Here is a 13,596-nt window from a genome sequence, read left to right on the forward strand (position 1 = left end):
CATTACCACCCCCATTGCCATCACTTCCACTACTACCACTTATCCAAAAAAAAAAAAAATTAAAAAAAGTTACCAAGGACATACTAGACACGACCCCTATATTAACTACTGTAAGGCCTACTCCAAAGAATAAATTAAGATTCCTGCCCACAAGGGAATCAGCTGGATGAGGAACAGACACATAAATAAGAACATACTTTCAAAACATAAGATATTCTCTTATAAGTGCCAAGTGGGGTAGAAACTGGAACGTAAATTCTTCTGGTCCAGAAATTCACAACAGACAAAATATTGTCCCTGGATACAAGGACTAGCTCACCTGGCCAGGTGGCCACTGCAACATTCCTTCCTTGTGTTGTCACTACTTGGGTTTCCTTGTCTCTTTTCCCAAACAGCTAAGCATTCCAGCTTCCACTACAGTGCTGAACAGGGCAAGAGTTAGAAGTGGCCAGAAAAATATTTGAGAGAGAATAGTATGAAGAAAATTAACTTTTTTCTTTTCCTCAATACTGAGAATCATCCTGTAGTCCTTACTCTCAGACTTTGATCCAGTGCTTCTATTCATAGAGTCCACTTTTCAACTCAGACTCAGAGTCTATGTTTATATATGGAATATAAAAACCAATAATCTTTAAGTCTTCTGTGCATGAAAGCTCACCATTAGTGGGGACATTTAAAGGCAAATATGAGAAAGAAAACCAGTTGAAAGGCTTAGGCCCGAGAGTCCATTTCCTTTTCTCTATGGTGTTCTCTGAGTCATATTTACAGGGGACACTATTCCTCCTATCCCCTCCTTTTTAACTCTGCTTATATCTTTTTACCCCTTCTAGTACGCCTCACTTAACCCACCACCCCAACCTCTCCATCCAGCTTGTAAGAACTGGAGGAATTCTCTAATTCCACTTTTCTCTAGAAGATCTAGAGGAAAGAACTTGTTCTCTGGTGGAGAAAATTTTTTCTGTCTTAGGTTGAAGACTTCAAAGTCATAAATTATAGAAGTGTTGCTGTATGCGGGGTTAGGTCGAGCTAAGGCTCTGAGACTTGTATCATCTTAGGTGCTTAGTAAATGCTTATGCAGATAGATGGATAGATCACTGAATAAATCGATTAGTGAGTGGAAGGATTGATAGGTAATAGACAAAAGAATGAGTCAAAGAATGAGTAACTCTGCACCTCAGAAAGCATGGTGTCTCATTGAACATTTAGTGTAAGGATCCCCAAGCACTAGACTTAAATCTTCATTCAACTAGCATGGGAACTTAGGATGTGGTGACTAAGTCTGAGAACTCTGTTATCATGTAGACTTTAATGTCTCCATATCTAAAAGGGATTGTCTTTTAAGTTCCTAGAAAGTTTATCACCCTACTATATGATACATCACCTACTCAATGAACATGAGTTTGAGCAAACTCTGGGAGACGGTGAAGTATAGGGAAGCCTGGCGTGCTGCAGTCCATGGGGTCATAAAGAGTCTGACATGACTGAATGAGACACAGACCATTTATAAATTAGCAAATGTCTCATTTGAAAAGATGAGAAAGAGAAAGCTGACTAGTAACATACTCAGATGAAAAAGTTTTTTGAAGCTATGTTTTCCATTGGGTCATCTAGTTGAGCATGGGTCTTGTTGCCTGAATTTCTTGTGGCACACTGACTCACAGTACTAGGGGAAAGAACCCTGGAAATGCCATTTGAGTGGATTTAGGGACAGTTGACAGTTATTTGTTCTCTGCTAGCCCATTTTTTCATCTATTAAATGGGGATGACCTCCCTTGTCAAACTTCTTGATAAGATTGTTGGAAGGCTCAGAATCTAGATGAAACAATATATGTGAAAAACTTTGTAAACTTTCAAGCACCATGCAAATGTAAGGTGTTGCTATGATCGTTATTGTTGTTGTTGTTCCAGATCTTTGATGAAGAGTACAATGTCTGGTTCCTAGACTGGGGTGGCGCCCTCGTGGCCATGAAACACACACCTCTGCCAGTCAGGCATTTGTGGTAAGGACAGCTTCCTACCCTATTAATGAAAAACTCTTCAGTGGAAAATATTAGGACAAGTTGTTATGCATGGTTTTATACCCATTTCTTCATCTATTTCTTTACCCACCCCTTCATTTAATGTACATTACATCATCCAACTCTTAGATAACAGTAGTAGACCAGATGATTTAGATGAAGAAGTATAATGAATAGTATTAAAATGCAAGCATATTAAATATATTACTCAGCTACACAGCTAGTACCTGGCAGCACCAAGCTGGGTTTCTGTCATCAATATGGTTCTCTTTTACCTGCTAATTTTCCAGATACTTTAATAAGCACACAGAGTGTTATTACATGGTCTTTGTCCTCTGGGAGATCATAATCAAGATATGGAGTTTAGATTGTCCACATATTATCATAAATCTAAGCAATGCCTGCACAAGGATGCTGACTCTGTGCATTGCTGGAATCCTGAGGCTGGATGGAGCCCCCATACCCCCAGTGTGTGAGCAGGGGTGGGGGTCTTCATACCATAGGTGGCATGAGGGCTGATCCTTGAAGAAAGGATGCCATGAGCAGGAGTAGAAGTGATGGGAGGAAAGCCAAGGGACAAGAAAACTCTGACCAAGCCTGGAATTCAGGAGACATAGGGAGTGCTCTGAAGATTGTATTTGGTTGGAATCAAGAAAGTGAGTAAGTAAGGATGGTAGGATTCAGAAGAACTAAAGCACAAGTTTAAGGCATTTGGGTAGAATCCATAGGTAATTCCGTCTAGTACCAAGACCTCTCTCTCTGTAGTAGGAAGAGCTCGCTCTGTTGAGGACTGAGGAGGGCTTACACTTCTAGAGAAGACAGCTTGACTCTTAAGTTCATCAAGTTATTTTTTTTAACCAAGAAAAGTAACATCTCTTAGCCCTTATCATTGTATTCTAAGCATTGCTATCCAACTTGGGAAAATTATTTAATATTCACTCAGGAAAATGTGACAGGATCAAATGTTGCTTCTCAAAGTCATTAATGCAAAGTTTGATATTTCCCTTATTCCATGAAATATATTTTTTGTTCAGAAAATATTTATAGAGCTCAGAAAAAAAAAATAGCTACATTCCTATTGAATTTTCTCTTATAATAGTAATGATAATATTACCCCAATTTGTTCACTTTGTTCACTTCAATTTACAAAATATTAAAGATGATTGTTCAAACTAAGCTCTTGAAACAAAATTTTTTTCCATTTAGAGGATGTTGATACTGTCGTAAATGCTACAGATATTTCCCTAAAGTTAGTTACCACCCATGGTGTCTGCTTACTTGTCTACTAATGAATGCCCTTCTCTGGAATAGTCCTTGCAATGGTTAAATGCCAGCTACTGAGTGTGTCATCAGACAACAGTGGCACTTAGCTCGTTCAAGAATTCTTTGCACTCCTCTTTAAAAGCTGAGTGAGTGTTTTGTAAGGGCCTGACCTTATCATTATCATCAATATTTCCTTATAAACTTCTTGACTTTGTCTCTGGCTGGCTTATGAGTTGCAAGTTTGTGAAACTCAAATGCAATTTCTTCATCACCAGTAGCTTCTAATTAAGTTACAACCTTCAAGGTAAACAAATAGCTTATTTTAAGTGGAAGAAAGGTTAAGTAATCAGTTCATTGTTCTTTTCTGTAGTAGGTCTCAGACTGACATTATTTTGGCAGCATACACAGATGTATATATATTTGCATAAGAAAAAGACATTGGCCTACCCACTCTCCTGCAAGGGTATAGTGGCTCTCAAATTTAAATAATAGCTATATCACCTTTCAGAAAAAAAATGGAGCAATAATTGAAAAGCTGGGGAAACTTTAGCTCAGCTAACAAGGCATGCTGTTTCCTATAAATTGAAATGATAGGTAGCTAGATATGCATGGAGACAAAACAGCATACAAATGAACCCATCCATTTGTGACTGTGTACACTTAGATCCATTGAGATTAGAATTTAAGTGCTATTTCAGGTAAGCCCTCCATCCAGTATTATTAGTATTACCTTTGTACCTTAGAAGCATTAGAGTGAAATGAATAATAGAGCCCCATGGAATGCAATGCTCTAATGAAAACTTATAATAGAGTTACTTATCAGTGGGTAGACATCTGCTGCTGCTGCTAAGTTGCTTCAGTCATGTCCAACTCTGTGCGACCCCATAGATGGCAGCCCACCAGGCTCCTCTGTCTCTGGGATTCTCCAGGCAAGAACACTGGAGTGAGTTGCCATTTCCTTCTCCAATGCATGAAAGTGAACAGTGAACGTGAAGTCGCTCAGTCATGTCCGACTCTTAGCAACCCCATGGACTGCCGCCTACCAGGCTCCTCCGTCCATGGGATTTTCCAGGCAAGAGTACTGGAGTGGGGTGCCATTGCCTTCTCCAACGGGTAGACAGGGATCCTCCTATTTGCTTAGCCCTGACAAACTGTCAGTGTCTCCTTTCAACAGAATGTTCTTGGAAACTGAAAACAAAACAGCACCTGGCCATTTTTGTTCCTTTGCTCTTCTATAAGTGGTTATGAGCACTGGCATTTTTGTTCAGAGAAACATTCACACGAAAACAATAGTTCCAACCAGTGTGTGCCTCTGAGAAGTGAAAATGCATATGCTGTTCTTAAGGACTCCCATGTAGCTTCATTGCCATCACCTCAAGCATTTGGGATAATGTAAAATGGAGCAATACACCTAACCCAAGGGAGGAACATTGATCATCGATGACCATTATAACTCTCTCTCTGTGCTTGAGTATTCAGGGGAGGACTCTGATTGTTGTTGAAAGATTTTATTCCTTTTAGCGGCTCTCATCTCAGTATGATAAAGTCACCAATGCATGGTGTTAGGAAGGGTCTTGAGGAGACACAGTACAGCAGATACCTCTCTGACAACACAGAGCTGACCAGCTTACAGATGGATGCCCACCTTGTACATCAGCTTTAGTTGTTAGAAAGTTAGCTTTGTGCTGAACAGTAATGAATCTACTTGCAATTTCTGTCTGTCAGTCCTTGTTTTGCTGCCCAGACCTATGCAGAGTAACTCTGTTCCAGAAATGGGTGTGAATTTTAGAGTCCTACACTTGGAAAGGACCGAAAGAGATGGCTCTGGCTAGGCTTTCTAAGTTGTGGAAAGTGATCAGATATGCAATTCAAGACTGCTTCCAGGCATTTGTTCATTTATTTCTCACATATTCATTGAGCCTATACTATTTCTCCAGTATTAGTGTAGGGGTTGGGATATGCCAAAGACAAGACAGAATACTCATTTTTTTTGTTGTTGTTGTTCATATATTTGACTTTCTTTTTAAGAACAATTATGAGAATACAAATCTTTTCTACCTTATTCTATCTGTATTTTTAAACTGATATTTTCACACATCTATCCACATTCTAATTTCATTTGCAGACATTACCCCTTTTCTGTAGGCAACAATTATTTTTGTGTGCTGAACTATTTGGATCTTTCTTACTTAAAAAGTTAAAAGGTGATGGTAAATTATTCAGCTCTTATTCTTCTTTCCCTTAAGTTTGATTCAATTCATAGAACCTGTTTCTAGAACAACTTGTTTCTTAATTTTAATCACATTGATTGTCAGTTTTCTACAATGATTGAAACTGAACATAGTGTTTAGGATCTGGTGAAAGGATAATTTCTTCTCTTGCATATGCTAGCTGTCTGTGAACACATCTTAGACTCACAATGACTTGATTATCACAAAAGTGACCTTGCTGGAAAATATTTATCTTGTGATTGACAATCACCTAAGTTTTTTTCTTTTTTTTTTTCAGCTTGAGCTTCTCATGAGAGTTATTGTTTTTCCTTTCTCTGGCTATGGGAATCTTTGCTTTTTTTTTTAAAATGAAGTATTCTGCTTTAAGTTGATCTTATCTTATAAGTGACAGCCAATTCTACATCCCTGGCTTTGATCTCTCTCCATAAATCTGGATGCATCCATCCAAAGGACTTCTTGACAGTGTTACAGCATGGAAATCCAAAGCACATCTCAGCCTAGGTGGACTGAGCAGAAACAAACAAAACAACAGAAAGCTTTGCTTCTCCTATTCTTCCCATTTCCCTACCTCAGTTGCTTAACCCCCCAAATTCATGTTGTCTGTGATTTCTTTTTGTTCAAGCAAAAGCCTATTGATTTTATCTGTAAAAATATCCTAAAAGTCTTATTGACTTTACCTGTAAGAATAGCCTCAATCTCTCCATCTCTTTCTATATCCACTATTATAACCTCTCTCCAAGCCCCTTCTCTTACTTGGCCTCTTAGAATTACCACACCTCCCCTTAGCCCCAACACACCCCCACACACCCCCACCCCCGCCCACACACACACACTGATTCATCTCCCTACATCCTGTTTGGGCCCTGACAGTCCACTCACCACAAAGGAATCAAAATTATCTTGTAATGGTTAAATCAGATCCTCTCTTCGCATTTCAATTTGAAAGCAAAGTCATTTGTAATCTGCCCCAGCCTTATTTTCTTGACTCCATTTCCTCCTGTCAAGCCCTCTTCCACTAATCTACAACTACCTACTGGCCTTCTATTCTTCATTTCACACCAGATCTGCCCTCCAGAATGGCTCTCACCTTGATCTTTGCATAGCAAATTCCTTATTATCATTCAGATCTCAGTTTAAATGTCACCTCCTCAGAGAGGACTTTCTTAAATTTTCAATGCAAAGTAGCTTCACTCCCTATCATATCACTCTATTTTAACTGTCTTTATGACACTTATTTTTTACATATTTTTAGCCCATTTATCTACATGTTGTTTGTCTCCTCAAACTAGAATATAATTCCAGTGAAACTAGGGCATTTCTTGTTCACTGCTTATCCCTACACATAGGCTTCTGCCAGACCAGGCACATAATTAAATATTTATAGGTGAATTCTATGTTTTATAGTCCTGTCTTGTCACTATTTAGAGGTCAATGGTAACTTTACTCTTTTCTCCCTGGTACTGGTGATCTTATCATTTCAGCTTTACCTATACGCCTAAAAGAATTCCCAGTTCCTTTGTCTTTCCCATTAATGAGCTACGAATTGGGAAGGAGAAGGTGGGTTCTGTGGGGTTACCATTCAATATAGTTACTTCAGAACATTAAAAGCTCCTAGATATCTGAAAGAATAGCTCCCACAATTGGCAGACCCAAATTTCTGATACTCAAGAGATTAATTTTTATAATGTTGTATTTTGTGGATTTTCTTTAGGAGTTTTGGTTTTCTCAGTTTGAGAAATTTGGGTGCTAGAAATTACTGATCTCAGAAAGTCACTTGAGTGGCACAAACTTGGGCTTCCTAGTGATACACAGACTGTAAATTATAGTCACGGCATTCATCCCTCAGCCTGGCTCTGGAGGTTTTCTGCTTGTTTATGCTCGTTTTGCATCATCTATAGACTTTGGCTCTTGTCTAGGTTAGTCTTCCCACTTGGATGTTGGCATTTCCTAGTTCCTTTGGCTGACCCTATCCTCCCATTTAGTCCATGCTTTTGCTCCTTCATGTAGATTCAGTTCATGCAGCATGCTTTCATTTTCCAACAACCTATTTCTTCACCGTGGGCTTAGTTTTTCTTGGGAAGTTCCATCTCAGAACTCAGAGCTCAGAAGGCTGTGAATGGTCCCTGTTTCTACTTTGTGGTATCTTAGCTTCATGTATAAAGTAAAGATGGCTCTCCTCTGCCCTATTAATGGCAGTGATTTGAAGGCTTCTCCTTCCCTGGGATGCTGGTGGCACTCATGGCAATTTTTTTCTGCTGACCTTCATCATTAAGGAAACTGAGAATGAGACCAGGACAGAGGCCTTTAATAACTACTTTGACGTTTTCCTATCAAGACAATAGTCAATCCAAAGTTGTCAAAATAAAGCAGGAGCTAAATAAATACATTTTTTGACATATTTTGAAGCACCTGTGATTCATTAGGAATCAAACCAAGAGGATACATGGCAAGAAAGGTAAACCCATTCCTAATTATACTCTCCTTTCACTTTTAAAATGAGAAACTCATTTCCATGAGAAGCAGTTCAGATTTGCCCAGCTTCCTCTGGTTCCACATCAATGATTATTTAGCCTCAGCCTATTAAAAAAATAAGCCAAGTCCGTAAAAGTCGAAATAAGATTAACTATCATCATCGTGCTGTACATTAGATCTCTAAGAACTCATTCATTGCATAACTGAAACTTTGTACCTTTGACCATTTCTCCCTCCTGCCCATTCTCCATTCCCACCCGCTCAGAGATCAGCTTCATTGTGACCAACCTTTCACTATATCTCTATCTATCTATCAAAATATCATTTTACACTTTAAATATGTACAATTTTTTTTTAATGTCAAAGATATCTCAGTAAAGTTGTTTAAGAGAAAATAAAAGTCAAGATTGATGCTGATAATTTAGGAACTACTGAGGATGACATGGTTGGATGATATCACCAGCTCAGTGGACATGAGTTTGAGCAAGCTCCGGGAGTTGGTGATGGACAGAAGCCTGGCATGCTGCAGTCTATGGGGTCACAAAGAGTCGGACACAACTGAGCAGCTGAACTGAACTGAAAAATTTTTATGACCGCTGACTGATTTTGTTTATAAGCAGGCCTAGGTATACCAGAAATATAAAACTTGTTTCATGACAGACTAGTTTTTCTAGCTGAGTAAAGAGATTGACTTTCTTATTTTTAAGATCAGTTTATTTGGGAAGAGAGAATAAGATAGAGAGACAAATTTGCAGAGACTGGACTGAGTAGGTTGACTAGTAATGGGGACAGAGATTTGTATGGATGTTAGTTCATGGATGTTAGCATAAGTCATGCTTGAAAAGTGCCTAGATAGATTAGGAGAGTTTTCTTACTCATTCCTTTTTTAAAAAATTTATATATTCATTTAACATTTATATAGTACCTTGTGCCAATGTTTCTGCTAATTACTAGGAATGCAAAAATGAATAGTATGGTCTTTGACCTCAAAAAGATTACAGTTCATTGAGAGAGTCAGACATATGTTTTAAAACTGTATGTAACATCAGGTAAGAAGCGTTATAATAAAGGTGATATCAAGAGGATGGGGGTGGTCAGACAATGAACATAACCTATGTGACCCCTGAATATACACGATTATAATGTTGAGCAGAGGGATTCCAGGTGAGTTAAGAATTCATCACTCAGCACTATGATAGGGGAAGGCCTGAATGTTGTAGGAAAATAGAGTTTCTACAGTTGAACTCAGAGAACTGTGTGTTGTGGAGTCAGAGAAGAATTAAGAACTAACCAGGCAAAAGGATTGCAGAAAATGAAGCAAGTAAAGCTGCTTTTGGGAAGGAGGAGTGTTGAGAAAAGTTTCTCAGAGAAGATGGTCTTTGAACTTTGTCCTGTGGTTAAATCAAGCAACAGTTGGGAACTCCATAATATCAAGAAAGGGATATTATTAAGGAATTGACCGCTCAAGATTGCTCAAATCTTCTTCATTAAGCAGCATCCTTTTAAAGAGTTTCAGATGCTATGTCCACAAAGGGCCAGGCCTTCCTTTTCTCACTGGTCAAAAGATGGAACAGTGTTGCCCAGAAGGTCTCAGGCACTCAGTACTTGTTCCTAAAAGCCCCTTAAAGTGACATCAGGGAGGGAAAATGATGCTTCATCCATTCTGAACAAATAGGAACTTGCTATTTTCTGATCTGAAAGACACACACCTCCCTTCCCATACAGTACACCCCACACTACTCAATTTATCCGTGTCAAAAACTCCGAGACTGAATTGATTGTGCTGTAATTGCACCTCAGGTTTCATTCTGAGTACTTGAAATGTGACACTCCATCCACTAAGCCCTCCTGCCTGGCTTTTTTTTTTTTTTTTCCCAATTCTAAGATGTTGAAATATTTTTGCAGTTCTTGGGGCTGTCTCTGCCTGGGCCAGGAAATGCCGTTTTGATCAAATCTCATAATAATATAGAGAGATGTTGAAGATTAATGCCTATTGATAATCCACACTGCCATAAAATGAGATAAGAGGAGAATTTAATAACTGAGAAGCAGTTGTGAAAGAGTGTGGTTTTCTCTTCAGCTGTCTCTTCCATGTTCTTGTTTCCAACCCAGGGTGAGTTTTGACGAGGGCCACTCCTGGGACAAGTACGGTTTCACTTCGGTTCCTCTCTTTGTGGATGGGGCCCTGGTGGAGGCAGGCGTGGAGACCCAGATTATGACGTGAGTACTTCTTTGTGGCTGAGAGGAATCCAGGGGCTTGGTTTCTGCTTCCACGGGAGGCTGTGGGTTTTCCCCAGGGAGGCTTACACTGAAGCATTTCAGTCTCTGGGCCAAAGTTTCCTCATCTGTAAGATGCTCACACCCACCAATTCAAACGGCTACTGACGGGATTACAGAAGCTGGGCTTCTAATAGAAAATTTAGGGTTTCTCATAGAATTACAGTATTGTAACAAATTTCCATTTATCCAAAACCTAAGCAAACAGAAAACTTAAGGTTCAGATGTGTTTTCTTTTTCCAAAACAGCCCAGTAAAGGACTAAAGATGGGGACAGAGAGAATGAAACAGCCAACTTACTGAAAACAGGGAATGTTTAATAGGAACCTCCTGGAGTCTGTGAGACACATACACACAGTTACTGTTGTTCCACTTCAGATTCATTTGCTGTGAAAAATTTTCCATAGTCTTTTACAGTGTGAATAGATGGTGGGGATATATATCCGAAGCTATATAAAGCCCCAAAGTACTTTCTGAATATTAAAGAAGATAACTTGATGTTTTCTAAAAATATATCAAAATCTAATTTTCAAAAAATGGATGACCCATGTGTGTGTGTGCACTTGTGTATGTAGAGGACCATGGGGGAATAGTTACGGTAATACTTCACCAGTAATACCAAAGCGCACCGCACCTCACCTTCCCCAATCCCAAGAGACTAGAATACTTCACACTTTAATTATTCACTGGACAGAATGCAGGGAGTCTCTGAGCAAGATTAAGGGGAATTTGCTGTACTGTGGAGTTGTCACAGAAAGGCTTACAGAGTGCTTCTGGACTGGTTTGGGGGAAGGTTGTCTTTTTACTCTAAGAGAGACTGCTGTTCTTTTAACCTTTGTGTTCATTAATTTCTTTATAGCTAGAATCAGTCTTCCTGAGGAGACTGATGAGCTCTGAGGAGGAGGCAAATGGCTAATTCCTATGCTTTGCTTTTCCCCCAGAGTGATGTTAAAAAATTATTCATAACTGTGGATGTGCAGTTTTGATCAAATGTTATAATCTAGCCCCAGACTGGACCACTTTTACCATGTTCCTCACCTCTACTTCCATCCTCATATCCAGAGAGTAGTCCAGCCACTTCTTTGAGCTTTGAGAAATACAGAAAGAACCCAGCCATGATGGAAAATGGTGCACAAATTGGGGAAAACAAGCAGACAGAACAAATGGACAAAAGTCCAGCCCTAAGAAATTCAGCAGAAACACTACAAAGGGGTTTCTTATCTACAGGATTTGTCTACAGCAAGAGTCTTATAGGATTTTCAATGTCCTCATTATTTCAAAAATGTTCATAACAGAAAATTTGGCTCCACAGTATGTCTTTAAAATTATTTGGAACAAATGCAGCAAAGAGCAATTTTAAATTATCTTTAACTCTCTCTAAATTTTCCAAATTGCCTGTACAGACCTGTCTCAAACTTCAAGGGTTTGTGAAATGTGTCTTTTAAAGCCTTAACACTCATTTTTGAGCATGTTGTTTGTGTTTGGCACATAGACTCTATGGCTGGAAAGTGAAAGAGATGATGTCAAACCCTATGAGGAACTGCTACTATAAATCTTCCCAGTGGATGTATTTCATTTGTAACTGGTGTCGTTAGCTGCAAACCTTTGCCATGACAGGACTTCTCTAGACAATTCTGTTGTACAGTGTGAGGATTTCCTGTAGAATTTGTTACTCAGGAAGTACAGCTTTAATATGAGTTTTACAGCAATTTCTTTTCAGTATGCTAAAATATCCTCTAAAACAGATATCTTACCATCTAAATTTCTGATTAAAGTTTCTATGATAACAAGTGAACTCTGTGGGTAAGCTGGTGAGTCACTTGATTAATTAAGAGTTAACAAAAAAAGAAGCACAAGCTGGAATCAAGATTGCCAGGAGAAATATCAATAACCTCAGATATGCAGATGACAACACCCTTATGGCAGAAAGTGAAGAGGAACTAAAAAACCTCTTGGTGAAAGTGAAAGAGGAGAGTGAAAAAGTTGGCTTAAAGCTCAACATTCAGAAAATGAAGATCATGGCATCTGGTCCTATCACTTCATGGGAAATAGATGGGGAAACAGTGGAAACAGTGTCAGACTTTATTTTGGGGGGCTCCAAAATCACTGCAGATGGTGACTGCAGCCATGAAATTAAAAGATGCTTACTCCCTGGAAGAAAAGTTATGACCAACCTAGATAGTATATTCAAAAGCAGAGACATTACTCTGCCAACAAAGGTCCGTCTAGTCAAGGCTATGATTTTTCCAGTAGTCATGTATGGATGTGAGAGTTGGACTGTGAAGAAAGCTGAGCACTGAAGAATTGATGCTTTTGAACTGTGGTGTTGGAGAAGACTCCTGAGAGTCCCTTGGACTGCAAGGAGATCCAACCAGTCCATTCTGAAGGAGATCAGCCCTGGGTGTTCTTTGGAGGGAATGACGCTAAAGCTGAAGCTCCAGTACTTTGGCTACCTCATGTGAAGAGTTGACTGATTGGAAAAGACTCTGATGCTGGGAGGGATTGGGGGCAGGAGGAGAAGGGGAACGACAGAGGATGAGATGGCTGGATGGCATCACGGACTCGATGGACGTGAGTTTGAGTGAACTCTGGGCGTTGGTGATGGACAGGGAGGCCTGGAGTGCTGCAATTCATGGGGTTGCAAAGAGTCGGACATGACTGAGCAACTGAACTGAACTGAACTGAACAATATTGTATGCAAGTTTAGCTGTTCAAGCCATAGAGAATATTTAAGATATAGATTTTATTAATGCTTAGCATCTAAAGCTTCATCATTTGGTGAATACACAGCAATGATGTATTGCATAAACACAAGGACTAAATATTCAAAGACACTATCATCATACAAATTTTATTTCTAAAATATAAATGATTTGAGAAATATGTAGATATATTTGTATAGTGAATATGTATGTGCAAGTATTTTTGTATATAGACATATGCACACGTATACATGTACACATAGATACACATGTATATATGGAGAGATTTAGACAACAGAGATACACAAATGAGAGGGAAATTTCAAGGATCTGGGATTGTGGCAAAACTTTTATAAAGTTATACTACTAAAAAACTATTGGTACCTTTTTGCCAGATACTCTTATTGATGAGCAAATCAAGAAGAAATCCCTGTCCTTGTGGACTTTGCATACTTGTGCATTAAATAAACAAATGACTCTGTCATGTTATGCAGAATACTCTGCCAAGATATTAAAATATTTTCATAGGAACTCCAGGAAGAATATCACAGACTACTAGGAATACCACCTTCTTTTTTTGTAAACTGACTTTTCCAAATTATTTCCCATACTTTGTCACTAGCTATGAAAAGAA

At 38.9% G+C, this 13,596-nt stretch overlaps 1 protein-coding gene across 1 annotated transcript in view; it reads left to right on the forward strand.

The window, feature by feature from the left end:
* SORCS3 (sortilin related VPS10 domain containing receptor 3) overlaps window positions 1-13,596 on the forward strand; it is a 635,061-nt gene that overhangs the window by 531,813 nt on the left and 89,652 nt on the right. Inside the window, exons 13-14 of the mRNA XM_068961512.1 lie at window positions 1,909-2,000; window positions 10,097-10,204. Coding sequence (XP_068817613.1) covers window positions 1,909-2,000; window positions 10,097-10,204 — 200 coding nt within the window. The remainder of the gene's footprint in view (window positions 1-1,908; window positions 2,001-10,096; window positions 10,205-13,596) is intronic.

The sequence above is a fragment of the Capricornis sumatraensis genome, chromosome 23, assembly GCF_032405125.1.
Source record: "Capricornis sumatraensis isolate serow.1 chromosome 23, serow.2, whole genome shotgun sequence".
Taxonomy (NCBI): Eukaryota; Metazoa; Chordata; class Mammalia; order Artiodactyla; family Bovidae; genus Capricornis; species Capricornis sumatraensis.